The sequence below is a fragment of the Heterocephalus glaber genome, unplaced genomic scaffold (assembly GCF_053883595.1).
Source record: "Heterocephalus glaber isolate CG9 unplaced genomic scaffold, H.glaber_assembly_v1.0 deba00001608, whole genome shotgun sequence".
Classification (NCBI taxonomy): Eukaryota; Metazoa; Chordata; class Mammalia; order Rodentia; family Bathyergidae; genus Heterocephalus; species Heterocephalus glaber.
In genome coordinates, this window is record NW_028258379.1 from 18,468,340 (window position 1) to 18,489,359 (window position 21,020).

The 21,020-nt window shown below is 39.3% G+C and overlaps 1 protein-coding gene across 1 annotated transcript in view; it reads left to right on the top strand.

Moving 5' to 3' along the window:
• The window catches only part of Nrxn3 (neurexin 3), a 1,580,164-nt gene that overhangs the window by 438,803 nt on the left and 1,120,341 nt on the right, over positions 1–21,020 (top strand). The window contains 3 exon segments of the mRNA XM_087195138.1: positions 12,926–13,227; positions 16,932–16,955; positions 18,770–18,931. Coding sequence (XP_087051264.1) covers positions 12,926–13,227; positions 16,932–16,955; positions 18,770–18,931 — 488 coding nt within the window.

Below are 21,020 nucleotides of genomic sequence, written 5' to 3' on the forward strand. Positions count from 1 at the left end.
AAGGGAGGGCTGGAAATGGGGAAAAAAATAAGAACCAAGATGCATTATGTAAAGATACAATTCCCAATGAGAAATGTAATTGTGTTGTATACTTACAATGTATCAATAAAAGAATTTAATTAAAAAAATAGTGGCAGAATGATGTAATACCTATATTTGAAATGAGGGGAAGAAACTCATGTAGTTTTTCTGGAGAAGTTTAGGACTTTGCTTTTATGAATTACAAATAAAATGTAAATATCCACCACAAAGAGCTATACAAGCATACAAGCTATAAAACTAAACCATGTAAAAGAGTATTCTGTGTAAAAGAGTGCTATAATCCCTGTTTTGTGTGATCTTTTTAAAAAAATGTTTAGTTAACTAAGCTTCTTCATTTTTGTAGCTACCTGGGTGCAAGGTGTGAGCGTATTTCTAACAGTAGCCATAGTTCAGAGTTCAGTTGTTTGGCTTTGGATGGGTTGTTGGAATATGTTTCAGAACTTTTAAATGGTTTGCGAATCCTTCTGATTTTGGACTATTGTCATTTTAATGTCAGTGCATCAAAAGTAAACTTCCTTATTTATGCTCTCATAGATTTCTTTTGGGATATTTCTTTTTATATATTTCAAGTGTTGTCAGTGTAGAGAATTCCCATAATTTTCCCTATCATGCTCATGATGTGTATTTACATCCCAAAGTATGTGCTTAATACATGTAAGTGCTGAAAATTTAGCCTTAATAAGCAGTCAGAGGCTCCAATAGCAGCTGCTGAAGGGTACTCGTACTTCACAAAATTAGATAATATACATACAAGTGGGTTGGAATATGTGACATACTATGAAAATGTGTACCATTTTTAAGAAATAGTTCCTCTCCCTCAGGAATGCTACTGACAGAGATCTTTGCAAGAGATACCCAGCACTATATAGGAGGTAGCATTGTCCATTGGAAAGCATGTAGTCTTTGGGGGTTGGTGTTGGTTTGTATTTTGAATCTACTTCTTACTAGCTGTGGTGTTGTACGGCAATTTAATGCTTTCTGAGCCTCAGTTTAATCATCTGTAAAGTGGGGATAGTAAAACTTTGCTTCACAAGACTTTAGTGAGTGTTAAATAAGAAACAGACCAAGTATCCCAATAAAAATGCTCCCCTTTCAAAATGAACACATGGGTATGTTATTTCTATTAATAGTACTTTGGTTATAGAACTCTTGTAACCTTAAATTGTCATGATGTCTCATTTAATTCCTAACAAACACTATGTATATACCGTGTTTGTTTTATTGAGACTCTCTCTATATATACAAGCTTGGAACAAAATGTAGGTTCAATCAACGTTAATTTCTTGTCCCTTTTACACTATAATAGAAAAACAACAAACTCTTACTCCCAAATTAGACTCTGCTGATAGACTGAGGTAAGGAAATGGTGAAAATGAAATGAACAGTTTATTCTAATTTTAGGCGCACTATTTGTGCAATAATTGAATTTGCAATCACTAAAGATTTTCTCCTTTATTTAGGTTTTTTGGATCAGGTCACTAACTTTTAAGTCTGTGTCCATTTTAGAGAACGCTCCCCCTAACCCTCCAACAATGTCCTTCATTCTTATCCCACATCTACATTCAGACACTTTCTTTCAGACACGGGACATTTTCATTCCCATCTTGGAAATTCTGGAGTGGGACAGTATTTGTTCTTAACAGTAAAAGCGTGATCTCCTCAATGCCCTATTTATTTCCTTGGGAGGAAAAAGAAATGCACACCTAGCTATAAAAACAGACGCAGCAGCACGTATCTCCAGGATTTGTACCTCCGCGTTGGCCAAGTTCCCTGGTTTGTGTCTCTGAACAGGGTTTTAATCACCTCGGCTCTAGTGCTTAGCACTGAAAGCTTTAAGAGTACTGCAGGAATGGTAGATTAGCCACATTTAACAAAATAGCAAGTTTTCATTGTGTCATAAAAAGCCTTATTGATCTTGTCCAGGCATTGACTCTAGGGCCTTTTAACAAGCCACTCTGTCTAGACTTGCAGGCTAGAGCCCTCAGCGCTATCAAAGGAGGAACTGAGCTGCCCTTCCTTCCCTGCAGGGGAGACTGAGGAGGTGGCCACGGGTTCTCAGTGGGGATTTCCTTAAAGAACTAGCATGATTTTATTCTGCTGTGGAAGAAATTAAAAAAAAAAAAGAAAAAGAAAAAGGAGGAGAAGAGTGGGGGGAGAAAGATTGAGAGCCTTGCAATCGGTAGATGTAGTTGTGACACGTCCCAGACTCCAGCTTTATTTTATTTATGGAACTGTCACATGATTACAACTTCAGGTATCCTTGCTGTCCCTCGGCTTTCACCAGCATTGCTTCCCTTTGCCTTTAAGGAAGCCAGGATGAATTCAGTGATACAAAGACACTGAACAGTGTCTATCCTTGGCAGGGGGTCAAGAAGGGGACAGGAGGGGAAACCAGTTACTTCAGAATTATTGCAGCCAATCCAACTTCATTTCAGTTTAACTCTGCATGTTTGTAGTTTGCACATTCTGAGTTACACAAGAAATTTTGAAAAGGTGTGGAAAATTGCCTCTCACTACAGTTGACATCATATATAAAACAACCAAAGAATCATTCAAGATTTGTTGGTCGATTAGGTGTTTTATTAAAGTCATCTGTAGAGAAATGACTGTTACAAAGTATGAAATATTGCAAACATAAAAGATATAGGCCATATAGTAGAGGATATTAGAAACTTTGGTTTAACCATTACTTAGACTGAACTTATCTTAATATTTTGCCTCTTTTTGGCTTTATATTCTTTGATAAAGATTTAGCCTTGTTTTAATACCGTACCTCTCTAGTTCCGTTTCTTCTCTCCCTTAGATGTAATTTATAATGATTAGTGATCACTATACAGTATATAAATGTGTGTGTGTGTGTGTGTGTAAATTGGGAAGTTAAACTTTTATGAGACCTCTACAGTCTATGTTCATCATTTTTGATGTATTCTGGGCTGAATTAAGGAAATGTTAGCTAAGCTATAAATATAGTAAACACCACCAATATCTCTGTTCACTCAAATGGAGCTTTATAACCTCTACACCTTACTTTTAGAGCTAGAAGTATATAGCTCCTGGAATATCTATAGGAAGTTTCTTGTAAAATCTAATTTTCTCAGTACACTTAAAGGTGGAGAGTTTTAACAAGATAATTTAGTTACAGACTTAACTGAAGCAGTGGGTAACTTAGAGCATCTTCCAAGATTTCTTCTACACTATGGTGATGATTTTTTATGGAAGATTCTCCACTTGTTTTTAACAGGGACTAATAGAAATTTGATAGAATAAGTATTTTAAAAGTCTAAGTGGATTAAAAACTATATTTATTGTTTCTAAATATTTAAATATCTGCACACATTTCTCCAAATTCAGTGAACCATTTGTGACTTCTATAATTCCTTGCTGATCCTGTATGTATAGTTATAACAAGTATTTAAATGTTGGTAGTAATTAGGGTCAGTGTGTGTTACTGTAAAAACAAAAAGCAATATTGCAGATGTTCTACATGCTCCTTATTATTATTATTAATTTGTTTTTATTAAAATTATAGTCCTTCATTCTCTACTTTCTGGCCCTAGGTCCCCACTAATTCTTTTTGTCCTCATCAGTTCCATAGAATGTGGTTTCAGAATGTGGTATTTGGTTCTCCTATACCATGGATTTAATTATTGTGTAACTTTGATAAAAGAAGCAGGTTCAAACAAAACAGGCAGATTATTCTTTTTGGACTAAACCGGGGTGAGAGGATATGTAGGTTTGTGGATATATTTCCTGGAATTCTTTTAAAATAAAAAATTTCAAAAGTTAATCTAAAAGTTATCTCCATAAGGGCAACCCTGGTTAAATTCCTCATCATTCTAATCACCTATACATCGGGCCGGGGATTTAGCTCAGTGGCACTGTGCCTGTCTCCCAAGTGCAAGGTCATGAGCGCGATCCTTGGTACCAAAAAAAAAAAACAAAAAAAAAACTTGATGTCTAATCACCTATACATTTGGTGTAACTTTAAAAAAAAAGTCTTTAGTAAATACTGTGACACAGAGTTAGCTTTAAAATTAGTGATCTATTTACATGTCATTGACCTCATGTGATTCTGAACATATCTATCGTCCTGTGTTGTTGAAGCAACCCAAGTACCAGTTTGGTCTCTTATTTCTTTTGATGTTCTTACGTTATTGATTGTTTCCACATTTGTTGGGCTCTGAGGTGACAGCTTAACATTCCACTCTGTTTCCTGAACTAACTGTGGCTTTAAACATCAGTTTAATTGCACTGGTGTCATTGGTTGTATTCAGTTAGGTAGGAAAATGTGGTTTTGACTTGTAGTCAGATTGGATTTCCTTGTAACTTTCCCTCTGAATTTAATTCAGTCACTAATAGAAAAGCTACTGGAAGACAGGCCTTTTCCACAGGGGCAAAGTCCCTGCCAAGTTTTCTGTATGGAAGAGCCTGCAGGGGAATTCAGAAGCCTTGTGGGAAGGGTGGATCTGAAAGAACAAAACAGGCAGGCCAACTGGAAATAGTAACCATCTAATTATGAAGGATAGACCAATGTGTGTCAGACCCTGTCTTAGTTACTTTTCTCATTGCTGGGCCAAAATATCTGACATCCATAAATTAATGAGGAAAGCTTTATTTCAGCTCACAGTTTGTAGATGTTTCAGTCCATAGTTGGGTGGCTCAAAGGCAGGGCCATATGGCAGAGGAGCATCTCAGTCCATGGCAAGCCAGGAAGAAGATGGCAAGCAGTGAGCAGCAGCAGCAGCAACAGCAGCAGCAGCAGCAGCAGCAGCAGCAGCAGCAGCAGCAGCAGCAATGAGCCTGCCTTTCCCTTTTATCTCATCTAGGCTACACAGCCTTTTCGGTGGTGTCACCCACAGCCAAATGGGCCTTCCCATCATCCACACCCAGAACCATGCTAAACCAATCAGTGGACTAATTTAGTACCACATAATCTTAATCCCAGCATCACATACCCTCAATCCAGCCACCTCTGAAAAGCTCTACCTATGAATGCATGGGACTTTTGGGGGATATCTAAATACAAGCCGTAACAGACCCTTATCTTACCAAGCTGATGAATCACTTTTCCTCTTACTGGAGAAATGAATGAGTAAAGGAGAGAAGGTCAAAGTGTTACTGTGAAAGTATTGGTGCTGAAGAAAGGGGGAAATGTTCTCATGGAGTCATAGGGATAGGGAAATAGACTTCCCTGTACAAGATCGAGTGCATTATTTGTGTTTAAAGCTTATGTGATTGACTGGCTCACAATTAAAATGAGAAGCTGGTAGTGAAAGAAGCATAATTATAGCTTTTCTCATATGGATCTTGTGGTTAATGGAATATAAAATGCACAACATATTGCATAAATTATTATAAGCGGGAAGGCAGGCATATGCAACTCAATTGGTAGAAATCTTGGTTTCCAAGCAAAATCTTTCCTTCCTTGGAAATATCCCCTAGATCCCTCTTCACCTCTGTAGCCATTTGTCTACCCACTGAGGTTCTGATACAATGAAAGTATAATTGTGCCACTTGTAAGCCAGGGTTGTTCTCTGCTGGTTCTCCATTTCCAGTTCTCAGTCTACATTTTAAATCCTGCACACATGCCCATTATTCTAGTCACATAAACTTCTCACCATCCCCTCAATACCCTGTGCCTTTTTTTTTTTTTTTTTTTTTTTTGGTACCAGGGATCAAACTCGGGACCTTGTGCTTGCGAGGCAGGCACCGGAACCACTGAGCTAAATCCTTGGCCTACCCTGTGCTTTTCTAATGTACACACCCATGAACATGTTGTTTCTTCTAATGAGCATTTCATTCTTCCCCTTGTAAGTGAACTCTTACTCATTCTTCAAGACACAGAGTAAGTATGACCTCCTGTATGGAGCCTCCCTAACACCAAGGGGCAGTTAGTCCCTTTTTCATGTGCCTGTAGCCCATATAAAACATTCACTATGTTGAATCATAATTACATGTTTGTGCCTGAATTCTCAGCAACAATGACAGCTAAGATTTCTATGGCTGGGATGTAGGCCAAGAAAATGAATGTTATTCATGCCTATGAAATATATACTCTGGTTATTCCCATTTTGTAGATTAGGTAACTAAGTGTTAGAGAAATTAAATAAAAGTCTGGGATTCCATAGAGGTGGCTCAATTCCAGAGCTGCCTGTCATATCCAGGTCCTCCAATTCAAAGCCTTTCTTATTGCAATCCATGCATCCAGTACACAGTCCAACTACATGGGGTGCCCTGTTATTGCGAGCACATGAGGGTCTGGCACTTAACAGGCATTCAAAATTAGTTAGCTTTACAATTTTTCTTCTTTTGTAAAATGTCAGCTAATTATTTCTACTCTCAGGGTTGGAAGATGACTTAAGTGCATTTGACACTGAGCACATCATCTGGTGCATAGGAGGCACCTGTGAATCTTTATTCCTAGATGAATGAACAAAATTTTAACATTTATTGTAATGCAGTTGAGAGCAGCTCAGTCTTCAGGATGCCATTAGCTTTCTAGTGATTTTAGTGAAGCATGGTTTTCCAGGCCATTCTTTTGTGGACCGAGGCAGCTTCCCTCACCAGGATGCTAGCTGTTTATCTTCCAAGTGACAACTTGATTTACTATTTTCCTTCTCATCACTTTCAAGAAGCATCTGCAGGCTAGTGAGTGACCCAGCAATGTGGAAAAGTCCATTTGTTTCTCTGCTGTAGCTTTCCTACAAAGAATCTTAGGATAGGGTTTGGAAATGGCCTCAGGAGGTCAGATTTCCTGTGTGTTTTCTTTGGTAGTGTGGCTTGCGTATAGCGACACAATTTCTTGTCTGCTGGTACACTCTGCTTTAAAAATACCTGTGTGATGGGATGGGGCAGGTAAAGGATTCTGTCATTTGTCCTTGGAGGATGGCTTTGCAGTCTGATCTTTCCTAATCCTTTGTTTGACTCTACAATACATTGTCAGGGAAATAGGAAGTGGAAAGCCCAGTGAAGTCACTTGTAGTATCTTTTTTTTTTTTTTAACCTCAATCATTGTATTCTTCCCAAAATTCTAGCAGAAAATGTCATTAGATGATATACAATAGCATTAACTCTATCAGAGGGATTTCTACTTTCCCTTCACTTTTGCAAATATGATCATCACACAGCTAGATGGACAATTTGAGTATCTGCCCATAGCTCCTAAGAAACCCTTACAGGTAGGTGTTCTCATTCTACATGTTATATTCCTAGCAGGTTGTAGGGACAGGAAACAGAATTGGGCAAGACTTAACTCACATTTCCCTTGCCTTATTTATTTTCCAGCAAAGTGGTTAAGTTGCTGATTTAGTCCAAGGTATTTTTCAGAATTGAGTGGATCTGAAGCCTCATCTCTGCCACTCCATCTTCCTCCGCCAGAAATGAGCAGACTACTTGTGAAATTGTAGGCTTGTTCTCTATCTGCAGTTGTGTGTCCCTTGTCTTGGACTCACTGTTTCTTTTGGCATCTTCAAGGATTCTTTGACTGGGAAGCAGTGGCCAGAACAATTAGATGATCTGTGAGTTCATAAATGCACAACCCATCACCTCTCACTGCAAATGCTGGGGTAGGGAAGGGCATGATGTGGCCCCTGCTGAATGCCTGGAGTAAGAAGAAATGAGTCTTCAGGAAAGCCTGAAGATCACAGGCTATCCTTTTGTCTAGCAAGCAGGGTAGTAATAACCCAGGCAATTTTTGTGCCTCATTAGCTTCTGGGTGGGCCAGGCCAGAATGGGCAGCCAGGGTTACCTTCATGTCGGTGCAGACTAGATTACTGCACTGCTACATGAGACCAATTTGAAGGACAAAGGATGCGAAGGTGAGGACACTTTCATCTCTGAGGCTCATTATCAGGAAGCTGTCTCTAGAGCACAGCATGTGTTCTGCTCAGGGCCACTGCCACCCCAGAGTGGTCAACATTTTAATATGTCTGACTTTTTCCAACCTGATTCTAGAGAATTTAGAGAAATTGTCAGTCTACTTTTCTGTTTCCAGATGTAGGTTCCTACTGGGCCTTCATCTGTCAGTGGTTTCACCTTTGGACAGGCTGAACTTCATACAGTCACAGAACCTTAGATATGGGATGCTAGACATCTGCACTGAGATGGAGTTCCTGGCAAAGTAGGGATATGGTAGAGTAGCAAAAGCAATGCAGACCAGGGGTTTGGAGCTGGCAGTCCCTAATGTCTTAGATGACCTATCAAAACTCCATGTTCCTCTGCTGGTTCACTTTGATTAATCACAGCACAGTGACCTCACAGGGTGTTGAGAGGATACAAATAATGATTAAGAAAGCATTTGGAAATACAGTGCTCATTTAGAAAGCTGTGAATGCCTGTTTGCAAATAACCCTGTAGTCCTTTTTTACACATTTCCAATATGTTCTTTTCTTGTCTAATACTGTGTCGTTTCCCTTCACTCTTTTTTTAAACCCCTGCCCCTTTTTCTTTTCTGGCTTAACTTAGGTCTTAAATATCCAAATTGTGGTTTTCTCTTGTGGTTTCTGGCTCACCAGTATCTCTGCCTCTCTTTTCCTTGGGCTTTTTCTGCTAGGAACATTTTGCTTCCGTTGCTGCCCAGTAAAATGCACTCACTCTAGGAATTATGTTGACACCCAAGCTGAGCTCCACCCCAGTCAACCCCTGAAAAAGGAGTTCATAAGATTATGTACTCTTTTAAAAATGTGAATTGGATTCTTCTGTTGCTCTCAGTAAAATTATGCAGTGGTTCCCCTAACTTTCGAAATAAAGTTCAAATTTCTTGATATCAAAGTATAATTTGAGTTTTCAAGTCATCGAACCAGGAGGAATCACAGGCTTCCAATTCTTATATTGCATAGTATAAAATTATTAATTACACTGGACATTTTAATCTACTTTGGAATTTTTCAGAGAAATAGAATTATATAAATCGCCAATTGGCTGTATTTGGGGGAGGAATCGTGGAGAAAAGGGTTGAGTAAATGCTTGTTAATGCTATGTATGATGCTGCTATTTGTATGAAAGCATATGTATATACTTATATATATCAGTACTTCCTTCTATTAGCAAACTGTTTGAAAGAAAAGTACTTTATATACCTTATACAAGCTGATTTAAAATCTTGAGTTATAAATATCTAGATTGTATCTAGTGTTTAATCAACTGGACATTTACGAATAATAGGTAAGTGATTTGTTGTCATAGAGTTGAGCTCTGCATTGCATGCAGTGAGAATAACATTTTTAGCACTTATGCAATTGATTGTAAACTTTGCGGTGATATAATTTAAATGGATCTAAACAGTCCATTAGCTATGTCAGTGCCTTCTCTCTTGCCAAGCTGTAGTTTTATGCTAAGCTGTTGTGTACTGTGTTACATAATCCCCTGCATTCATTTTCTCCACCTATTTAGCTTGAATACATCCAAGGTGACTGCATTGTCTCTTCAACACCCTTCTCAGTGTAAACACCATGGATAGAAAACGGATTTGAGGCACTATTACCTTTTTCTAACAGAGGCTTCTGAGAATTGAACAGGCTTAGAAGTGTGTTTGTCCCTATCTGCTTTTCTCCTTTTGGTTATGTTGACTGTCAACCCAGTATGGTTTTCAAGGTGATAAGAAAGTGCTTGAGCCTTAGCTCCTGGAAGGAAATTAAGATAGTTTGGGGTCTTAGGAGAAAAATAATGTTAGCTGTGAGAGTGCACCAAAAAGTAATTTCTTCAAGGTTCTTCTTTCTCCTTCTTAGCCCTTTATTTGCTCTTGGCCAGACTGGGCCATGTATTGCCAGCCCTCTCTTCCCTGCAACAGTCAGAGGAAAGTACTTTATGAATTAAGAATGAAATAAGCTTGCTTATCTAAAATAGGTTTCCAAGAGGACCTTTCAGTTGTCTATTGTTTGTTAAGGGGCAAGCAATGGGAGAAGATATCTTGGCAGTTGGGGTGAGGCTATGCTTGGTTACCTCCTCTGGCCCAGGGAAGAGGTAAACTGAGAAAATACATCACTGAATGAAGACTGGGAAGGCTGTGAACTGTTGCTACAGTTTTTGTCAGATACTTCCAAAGGAAGGCACTTGGCTGTATAAAATTTTCTTGGTATATTTGCCTGGTGATTAGCATAAATATGCATGTGATTTGCATAGACATTTTCTTTTTCATATTGGTATTATATCTTATTTATTTATTGTGATATTCTCTTTTCTATGCCAATGTAAATTTTCCCCCTATGGCCTTCCCCATAAAACAAATTCTTTTATTTTAAATATACCCAGATTCCACAGGGGAAAGGGAAACATTTCTTTGGGTGAGCATGTGAAATTTACATAACAGGAAAAGAAGTTTGTTTCTGGATCCATTTATCCAAGCTTTAAGATGGTTTGCAAGTTCATGGATCCATGGAATTATTCACAGCCTTGGAGAAGTAGTGGGATATGTGGAATATCCCAAGTGGCCAAAGAGAAAGGTAACTGATATTTAGAGAAAATTTCTAAGGTGTTTTAAGTCTAGATTACTGCCAAATAACTGTGTTGTTTTGGGCAACTCACTTGTTCCTAGTCATCAGTTTCTTCCTTAATAAAATAAAGGCATTAAATTAAGCAACCCCTAAAAGTCTCTTATAGCTCTAAGATTTATTATTTTGACAGACTCCTCTAATTATATGAAAAATATTAAGCAACACATAGCCCATTAAATAATATTCTGGTACCTTGCTGCTTTGTGCCAAGGCCTCCTCTTTGGAAAGGTACTCCGTGGTGAATGTATGCTTCTCTTTATAGGTGCTACTTTCCTTGTTCATTTATCCCAGTTCAGAGAGCATGCAAGGTGTAACTTGGATGCCTATAGAAGATGCCCATTAGTATACTGCATGCAGTACCAAGGACACACACAGTAGTTGTCTCTGTACATGTCCATGTCTGTAGGAAAAGAGATTAGTTGTGATAAATGCATTTGATTTGTCATCTTCTGCTTTAGACCCGAGTCACCTCCAGGTCTGTTGTTTGGTTGCATTTTAACAAAACCATTTCTTCATAAATGAGAGGAGAAATCATAATAATAGACAGGGCACCAGAGGACTGGATGGATCTATTTCAAACATGCGGACAGTGTTAAATTTTTGGTTTTTGATTTTTGGGGGTCTATTTTTGGTAAAATGCATCATACATGAGTTTTCTGCTGAGTGGTCCTTTTCCCTTATGTGTGTATAAGCTGTACTACCATCCCTTTGCTTACCCCAGTGTGTGTATAAACAGAAATATGCAGGTATATGTGTTCCACTGAAACTCTCTGGAACATGTGGAAGAAACTTCAAATTTCCTCTTTAGCTCTCTGGACTATGAAGCTGAGGTTCATGTTTTAATAGTGTCATGATGCTATGATTAATTGAGCAATATGTAGTAAGTGGTCATATCTCCCCATAAAAAGAGTGACTCCTCAATAGTTCTTACTTTGTGATGAGAAAAAATGTATTTGACTTTACTTAAGTAATGTATGTATGGCTGTGATGGTTGCTAGGGATCTGACTTGAAGTGAACTCGATGTTTTTGTTAATAAGACTGGAATGTAGTTCTGGCAAGGAAAATAGAAGTCTCTTAAGCTCACCTTTCAGTCCCCAGTCTTCAGAGGGAAACTTAATATCTATATTTATATTGTTGCCAATTTTCTTTCATGAATGAAGTACTTTTCAATAGCTTTTGACCAACCCCGATATGAAGTAGGATACTCAGAAGCGTTCTGAAAAGAGGATAAATGGAAGTCCACATGCTGTGTGTCAAAATTATAAATCAGATCAACAAATGAATAACTATATCCTATTCTCTTACTTTTACAAATAGACCTCTATAACTACCTGGAAGGCCAGGTTCAAGAATTTTTTGATACCTTGGAGTTTTACACTGAGAAAGAGTAGTCCAGAGAGAACCAGCCCCTTCTCGGCCTTAGGCTGTGGCCTGTCCCCCTTCTCTTCCCACCTTTGGCTCTTTCCCATATCACAAGGAGTCTAGCATAAACGCATGTGAATTTTCCAGCCACGTGACCAAACATAGTCCCCATGGTTCTCCTCATACCTTAAAGTATGGAAAATGACACCATGGTTTGTCTTCAGAAAGATCTATTATTAGGAAAGACCTATGCAAACAGTCCAGAGATTATGGGCTCCACTGGAGTGCCACCTGGGCCCTGGAGACCCTGTTTTGGGGGCAGAGCATGCACATGGGGAGGTCCAACCAGAGGCACGTAAGAGGAGACCCATTCCTCCAGAGCAGAAGTGCCTTTACCTTGGATCTAAGGGTGGTATAGCTGTCATGTCAAAGTGTAACACCAAATTTCAGTTTGTTCCCCTTGCCTACTTGATCACTTTCTCAGTCCCAACTTCCTGTGTACTAACTCAGCCACATTCCACTGGGCCCAGGACTATATTATAGAAAACAAAGTTAGCTGGGTTATTGATGAATAAAAATCAGAGCCAAATCTTTCAGGGTAATTGATTTTTAGTTATTGGTCAATAAAAGGTACCTAGAGCTAAAGAGTCTTTTTATCACAACAGTTAATTATCCATTCTAAACCATTTCTTCAACAAGCATTTAAAGCTATCATGGAAGCAAAAGCAATGTAAGCCTCACTTGGCCTTTTGTATGACATTTCTCTTTAGGGTTTTCTATGAGTAGATATGAAGGAAAGGCAGCAACAAGCTCTTTTGCACCATCTTGTCTTCTCCCATTTGGATACATGGTTTCTCCACATTTCCCTCCTCTGCTGCTTTACCTAGTGTTAGATAGAAGCCGGAGGAAGTGTTGAGTTGGTACCAGCACAAGGACAGGGGCAGTGCCTTTGGGAATTCTCTTTGTCATTTGCATAAATCTGACTCTTGCCAGTCAAGTATTGACTGCTTTCCTCTTTTATCCCCTTCAGCTCGAGAGGAGAACGTGGCCACTTTCCGAGGCTCAGAGTACCTGTGCTATGACCTGTCTCAGAATCCAATCCAGAGCAGCAGTGATGAAATCACCCTGTCCTTCAAAACCTGGCAGCGCAACGGGCTAATCCTGCACACGGGCAAGTCGGCTGACTATGTCAACCTGGCTCTGAAGGATGGTGCGGTCTCCTTGGTCATTAACCTGGGGTCCGGGGCCTTTGAGGCCATTGTGGAGCCAGTGAATGGAAAATTCAACGACAACGCCTGGCATGATGTCAAAGTGACACGCAACCTCCGGCAGGTAATGGTTGAGGGAAGAGAGAGCCCGGGAGGCTCATCCTAGGTAGAAGGTGCATGGAGCAGGTGACCTGTGAGGTGGAGAGGGGCACCGATGTGGGTTCAGCTATGTCAAAGTCTAATTTTCTCCCAGCTGCTGCAATTTCACAAGGAAAATGGTGAAACTGTTTCTAGTCATCCTTCAGTTCTCCATTCGTACTTGCTATTTAAGAAGAAAAATCAGCTGTATAGATAATAACCATGATAAGTATTTTCATCCCTTTTATTCTGCTTTCCTTTTATCATTTTCTTAATTACATTTGAATCTTATCGTATTACTGTTAAACTCAATTAAGGACAGCATTTTGTTTTTGCAACTTGATGTATTTTTCTCATTCTTTGAATATATGTTTTTCTTTTTAATTAGGTTAGCCATTGGCATGATGTCATAATTTTCCCTCAAGAAAAAAAATGTCCTTTTTTTTTAACCTCCTTTTAATTTACCATCCCTCCCCAACTTTTTTCCTCCTATTGTTATGTTAACCTCTAGCCTTGGAATTAATTACCCGGGATCTTTCTGATCTCCTCTGTTTCTCTGTTCCTTGATGCGGTGGCCCCACCTTATTACTTCCCTGTCTCTACCTCCAAGACTCTTCAGTTGACTGGGAGGCCTGGAAAGTGAAAGGACTCAAATAAAAATGTCATCTTTGGAGCAGCTTTCCTGATTCTGTCCGTGCTTGAGAACTCCCATCGCTTGCCGATTCTAAGCAGGCAACTCCGTCAGGTGACAACATTATTTCCGGAAGCCCAAGCCAAGTCAAGTTGTTTGCAATTCCATAACTGCTACTATGCCTTATCAGCACATATCAGTGTATCAGTGTACAAAAAGCTTTCCTGTAGAAATCAAGGTCTGTGCTGACACTGCCATGTTGTTACTTTCATTTGGTTTTTCAACTTAGGAATTTGTTATGAAACCCAGCTGGACAGCACTCATTCTTTATTAATCAAAAAACCCTAAGCAAATTTCCAGGAAGTGCTCATTAAATTTTCTCCTGCAATAGATTGGTTTAATGCCTTCTCACATAAACAGGTGTTTGTATATGTTTTCTGTTTGGTAAACATGTGACTCCTTAGTAATGCTAAACAAATGGCACATCCTGGCTACACTGGAAGCACACAATAGTCAAAACACTCATTTCCACATTTAAGGATGTCAAAGGACCCACCTAGTTGGGAGATTCCATTTTATCTGTGGTGAAGTTGACAGATAACACAAGACTTAAAGTCTCCAAGCATTTTAACACATGAATTTGACCTTTTTTGGGTCATTGTTCTGTTTTCCCTCCAAGGCCAAAGAATCCTATTGCTGGTGATTTATTTCATCATCTCCAGCCTTAGTTACTCAGAAAAGAACTTCTCAATGTCAAGAAAACCTAAGTAAAATTCCCATTTTCTGACATAGAAGGACTTTCTGTCTGAGCAACAGAGACTAGACCAAAACTTAAATGAGATCTTTGCAAGTTTTGATTAGGAGGTACAAAATAATTCCTTTTAGGCATTGGTTAGTGGGAGAGAGACTCTTGGTGTACTGGAAAATAGTATCAGGTCAAGATTCTCACTAATTTGGTTTTCTAACTCTGTCTTAACCCACCCACTTTCTAGTCATGGTATCAAGCTCCCCAAAAGTCCTTCTAACTGGATAGGCCAAATCAAACTGTAATCCAAATACTAGTTGTGTCGTTTTAGTGAGAGAAATTTGAGGAAGAACAGCCTGGAGCTTTTTGTTTTATTCCAAGTTCTAAGGCCCAACTCCTCTCTGTGCCCTTGGACAAGCCACTTAACCTTACTACATCAGAGTTTCCATTTGTGAAATGCTGATTACAATCCTCCCCAGCCATGTGTGGTGGCTAAATACGCAAAGCACCTTATGTTCCAGAAGGATTATGAGCTCATCCATGGTCTGGGTGCTAGACTTGCTGTGATGTGCAAATGATTTACAGGCTGAGCATTCTGTCCCAAAGGTGACTGCTTCTGTCTGGTGCCAAGAATGCAGCTAAGCAGAGCTCTCTGTTTTAGACAAGGCCTCAGAGATCCTATGGAATTGGGTATTTCTTGGCAGAGAAAGCATTAATCGCATAAGGAAAAGTGTCCCTAAAATTGGACTTCATTGCAATACTGACTGAATTTTGCATCCAGTGCAATTTATTAAAAAAGGGGAAATCTCCAAAAAGCAGAGTAATTTTGCAAATGAAATCTTTTCAGTGCTGAATAATCTAAAGCTATCATTTTGCCCATTAAAAATATTTATAACCTCTTTTTTGAGTTCCCTAGGATACATTTGGAGTGAGGCCCTCATCTATTCAATAAACTAATAGCTTCATAAATATTTGATAACAAGCTTATGGCAGCTTCATCTGCTGTTTTAGTAAGGCTCAATGCTGCTGTGGCCAAAAATTCATCTAAGGAAATTTTACCTGGAGTCTCCTGGAGTATTCAGTCCCAAATGGAGCAGGATTCTCCTCATTTTTTCCTTCATGGTCAGGAATTCATGGTTCTGTCTTTAAAATAAGTCAGAGCCAAGCCCAGGGATTTCTCTGGGCTTCAGACTATAAGAAGGAATGTAGACCATCTATATCTGTTCCAAACTACAGCTGGGATTAGAGGCCAAGGTGGTGAGGTATTTATATGTGTGTGTAGGGTGAGGGTTTGCCTTTTACCTTGCCACTTTTGTTAAACCACAAGCATAAGACTGCTGTTGTGTGTCTTCCAACCTTCCAGCCTCCCACCTCAGGGTGTCTTGGCAGTTTAGCATTTGAAATCAGCAAGGAGATGGATTGTAGGGCTTCTCTAATCCTGTTCAACCTGCCATTCTTCCTGCTATCTATAAAAGAAGTTGCTTAAAAGCTTGAAAAGCATCTTTAAAAGGAATAGGGTGAGATTCCAACAGGAAACATCCCAGCCAAGCAAAGCAAAATAATAACCTGATTGGATAATTAGGGAGACTAACTTTTTTCATGTATTCTAATGATGACACAGTTATTCTAAACTGAGAGTAAAGGAAAAGGGAGATTGTTCCCCTCTGGTGGCACAAATGCACAAAAATCAAGGGGGTCCTGGATCTTTGAATTACAGATGGAATCTTAAAGTATGCTGTTAAATGCTGTATGATGTAGGGTTTGATTTGTAAATGTGTACATTTTTTCTAGGAGAATGTCGTAATGGTGCATCCACATAGATTCAGATGTTAAAATATATATATATATATTTTCAGTTCTGTTTATCTACGTATGGAATGGTAAACTTTGGGGGTCTTTTCTTTCACAACAGTATGTAGCAGGGGGTGGGAAGGGAACATAGGAAGTTTTCATTTGAAAGAGCCCATGGGAAGTAAGTGTGATGCTAATCCTCACTGGGTGAGGTGGGGTCTGAATGATATTTGGAAGAAGTGGGCAGTTTCAATGGCCGGTGGACAACAGCAGCTCTTTTCCTGGCTGTGCCCCAGTGGAGAGGTTTTTCCATAGAGTCCTGGTCTCATTGTCTTTCCCCACTCTCTCTTTCTGTGTTGGGTGCCTTTTTTTTGAAAAACTAACACAAGATCATTCATGCAATGTGTCATTTTACTAACCGACTAATGTACTAACACCCTAACGACTCATCTTTAAGTTTTTTTAATTAACAATCGTTCTGTTCACAATTTTTAATTTCCTTTCTTCCCCCTTCTCCGCAAAGCACTCAGGCATCGGACACGCTATGGTAAACAAACTACATTGTCTGGTAGATATCATTCTTATTGTCTCTTTTTTTGGGTTTGCCGTGTGTTGCCCCCCTTTTCCTACCCAAACCCTCCTTTTATCCTCTTTAGACTTATTTCTTCTCCTTTTCCAATTTTTTTGGTTAAATTAAATGCAAGCATTTTTTTTTTCTTTAAAAAAATAGAAGGGTATGTACCTGTCCTGGAAATGATATTTGATCAAGTTTGATGGGGATAGTTTTTCTTTTTCCTCCAGTTTTAATTTTTTCCCCTAAAAGTTTTTTTTTTAAGGAGTTTCTCCATTTAGCAAAATTTTTGTTTTGTTCTGTTTTCTTATTTTGCAACTTTGAAGTTACAGACTAGGCTCAACAACAATTTCTAGTGAGGACTTTCTTCTCTCTGTGTCTACCTCTCCTTCTCTCTTTTCCTCCTTTCTACTTCTTAATCCCTTCTCTCTTTCCCTTTTGTGTGGCCATGGCTGCCATAGGTGATCTGGGGAGGAAAGTACTATACTTCCTGTGCTCTTCCTTTCCCTTCTTTGTCCTTATTCCCCCACCATGACCAAAGGGAGCTCCGCCAACTGTGTTCTCCATACGAACTCTGCATGGCATGGTCCTGTCTCGTGGAATTCCCATTGGCATCAGAATTTGTTCCCTCATTTTCCTCCTCATTACTAACAACCTACAAACCATCAACCCAGTTCCACTTTCTTCTAGTTTTTTCCCCAATATTCATTTTCCTTTCATTATTCATGTATTTTGGGGTTGGGTTTGGACTTTTTCTTTTCTTTTTAAGTGGGGGAGGTGGCAGGCAAGGGAAAGATTATCATTTAGTTTTGAGTGTTTTTTTACTCCCACTTTCATCTTGTTCTTTAGTTTATTCAGTGCATGTAAGTGTGGAGTGGATTTTGATTCCTTTGTTTCTCCTCACCCTTTCCTACATCCCTACTTTTTTTCTTTTACCTTATCTCTTGGCTCTAGATATTTTTTGCATGGGTGTGTCAGTGTACAGTGTGTGCATGCTCTGAGGTGCCATCTTTTCCCTCTTCCCTCTGCTCCTATCATGAATGTTGGGTGTATGGGTGCTACTTCTTTCCTGTGGGCATTATTATTATTTTAGTTATCATGCCTCATTATTTCTTTCTTTTTGTTAAATTTGCCTTTTTGGTTTGGGTCATTTCTTCTGTTGGTGCTGGTGATGGCAGCCAAGGGAGGGCAGGGGTTGGTGTCTGAGGGTAGTCCATGGCATGTATCATCCTTGACATATCAGGATAGAGAACTTCCTCTTTCCCTCCCAGAATGCATGTTTGTCAGTGTGGTATGAGCCAAAAAAGAAACATAAAAAAGAAAAGAAAAAAAGGCAAAAAAACCCATCGACAACCAAAGACCAACCCTAACAAACCCCATTGTCAAATGTCTCCTTCGATGTTTCTCATCACCACCATAAATAACGATCATATAAGAAATAAAAAGTCATTTTAGCAGTCAGCTGAAACAAGTGATATCGTCTGAGGATGGTTCCATTTTCTAGCCTGACTGCGTAAAGAGTGAAATGGGTAGAACAAGGTGCTCAGCGTGGCAGTTCTAATTAACACACCTACAGATCTGCAGGGGTGCTGTCGGCTTGGGGCTCAGGGAGGCAGACCAGAAAATGGAACTTGGCTGCACATACCTAACTAACTCAAACCAAATTAGACAGAGTGCCTCACCAAAACCTTAATGAAAATGATGTCATAAGTAGGGGAAACCATCAGATTTTGATAGGACTCCAAGATCATTGCTGGGATTTTTTTTTTGTCCCTATGTCCCACCATCAGGTGACAATTTCTGTGGATGGCATTCTTACCACGACGGGCTACACTCAAGAGGACTACACCATGCTAGGCTCAGATGACTTCTTCTACGTGGGAGGAAGCCCAAGTACAGCTGACTTACCAGGCTCCCCTGTGAGCAACAACTTCATGGGCTGCCTGAAAGAGGTAAGGTTCACACTACCCCACTTGATGCATCTGTCCTTGGATCTATTCTATGACATGTGAGATTATAGTAGAAAAGTCTTTGAACTTGGAAACATCTGTCTTATCTTTTGCCCTAGCTTAAGTTGGTTGGATGATCATAGTTTTTCCACTTAAATGCTAGATGCCTCTGTTTCCTCATCTAACTAATGAAGAATCTTAAATGCAGTAATACATATGAAAGGCCCTTGAAATCACAAGGAATTAGATGTATGTAAAGTTGATTTTGTGCTTTGCATTTGGAAAATAGAGATGCTGTAGCTAAAAGTGGCTCAACATTGTGTGCCTTGTCTAAAATATAACATATGTATTATTTTACCCTTGCCAGGCTTGGCATTCCCAAGAGTCTCATTATTTGAGATGAAGGAAAATTCTCAGAATGTAACATTAAGGCTCAGAATACTGGCTTTTCTTTCTTTTTTTCTTCTTCCCTGCAAGCTAGTAGCTGCAGCTATGAGAAAGCAGTGGGGCTTTGCCATTACTCATTTATTACCATTGTAGTTGATGTGTTGAGACCTCTGTCTGAGAGCAAAGCAGCTTCAGTCAAGTGTAAGTTCAATTTCTGAGGTCAATCGTTGAGGCAAAAAGAATCAGACTTGATTTGGCAGAGTTCTTTGAGAACACTGTGTCATCAGAGCAGGACACTGTACATCTTGTTTAATCTAAGCTAAGGTTGATTGCCTAGGATATCAATACCATTTCCCCAGGGAAATTCCTTGGGAAGCTAACAGTGTTCCTTCTTATAGATAAAAATCCCTTGTGACATCTTCTGAGCCTCCTCTCAGGGCATATGTTTTATTCTTATTATGGTTACTTGAAGCGTGTCGAACAGCAGACATATATGAGGTGGCACCGCATGTGCATTCATTTCATTTCTGCTGTGGGAGTAAAGAGTCAGGTCAAGACAGGCATTGCTTGTGTTATGCCTGACACATAGTAGATGCACAGTGAGGATGTACTGAATGGGTCAATTTATCAAATAATTATTGAATACCTTTTAATGTGCTGACACACACACACACACACACGCACGCACACACATACACTTTCATACTGCCCAGCTGGAGAATAGAAACTTTAAAAGTCTGTCCAAGTGTTACTATTAGGTGACCTAAAATTTAAATATAATTCTGAAAAGTAGTGTCAGTATTAGAAATAAGTATACTTGGTGATTAAATTCGGTGGCTCTTTTCAAGCCAGACTTTATAGTCTAGGAAGAAAGATGAGATCTGTAAGTGAATAATTACAATGTAGGACACCATGTATTCAATGCCACAGATGAAAAACTCTGAATGAGTGGAGGAAACAGATAAATTTTAGGTGGGAGTCGGTTTTAGAGAAGAACTGACATTTGAGCTGAGCCTTGTTGCAATAAACCATGTGCAAATTGAGAGGAAGGGGTGGAAAGGAGAGACATGATAAAGGAGTGAAAAATCCAATTATAGCTTTGTATTGTTCTTAGTTGGAAGGACAAATTAAGAGGAGAATCCAAAGACAGCTTTCCTTTCTTTGCTAGATATTACCTTGGCTTCTGCTGGCTTCAGGGATTCCTCTGTCATTTCTGAAGGAATTATGGTAGGCATTGAACACTTCTTCCCTGGGATTTACTCTTATTTGGATAGAATAAAGGCATAAACTACTCAATGTCTGGTAAACCCTGAAAGCTCTTAAACATTATTAAATCACACTACATTGGAATTGCACTCTCATCAGAAAAAGATCGCAACATTCCCATTACGAAGGAATGGCTGAGGAATGAATGAAGCGTTGCTTGGGGTAGGCTGCTCATCATTCTTGTAGTACAATAGCCCTGAGGTTATTATTTCCTGGGGGGTGGTGATCTAGGGTGGCCTTTAGGGATGGACTTTCCCCTACAACCAGTTATACTGAACCCTATCTCAATTATATATTTGGAGGCATGGGAGCAATTTCTCAGCCACAAATCTTTCATTTATTCATCAGGAAGAGTGCCCCTGAACATTTTGAAAGAAGTTGCAGAAAAACATGACGATGTCTCTGGTAACTTTATCCATCTGGAACCTGTACTAAATAA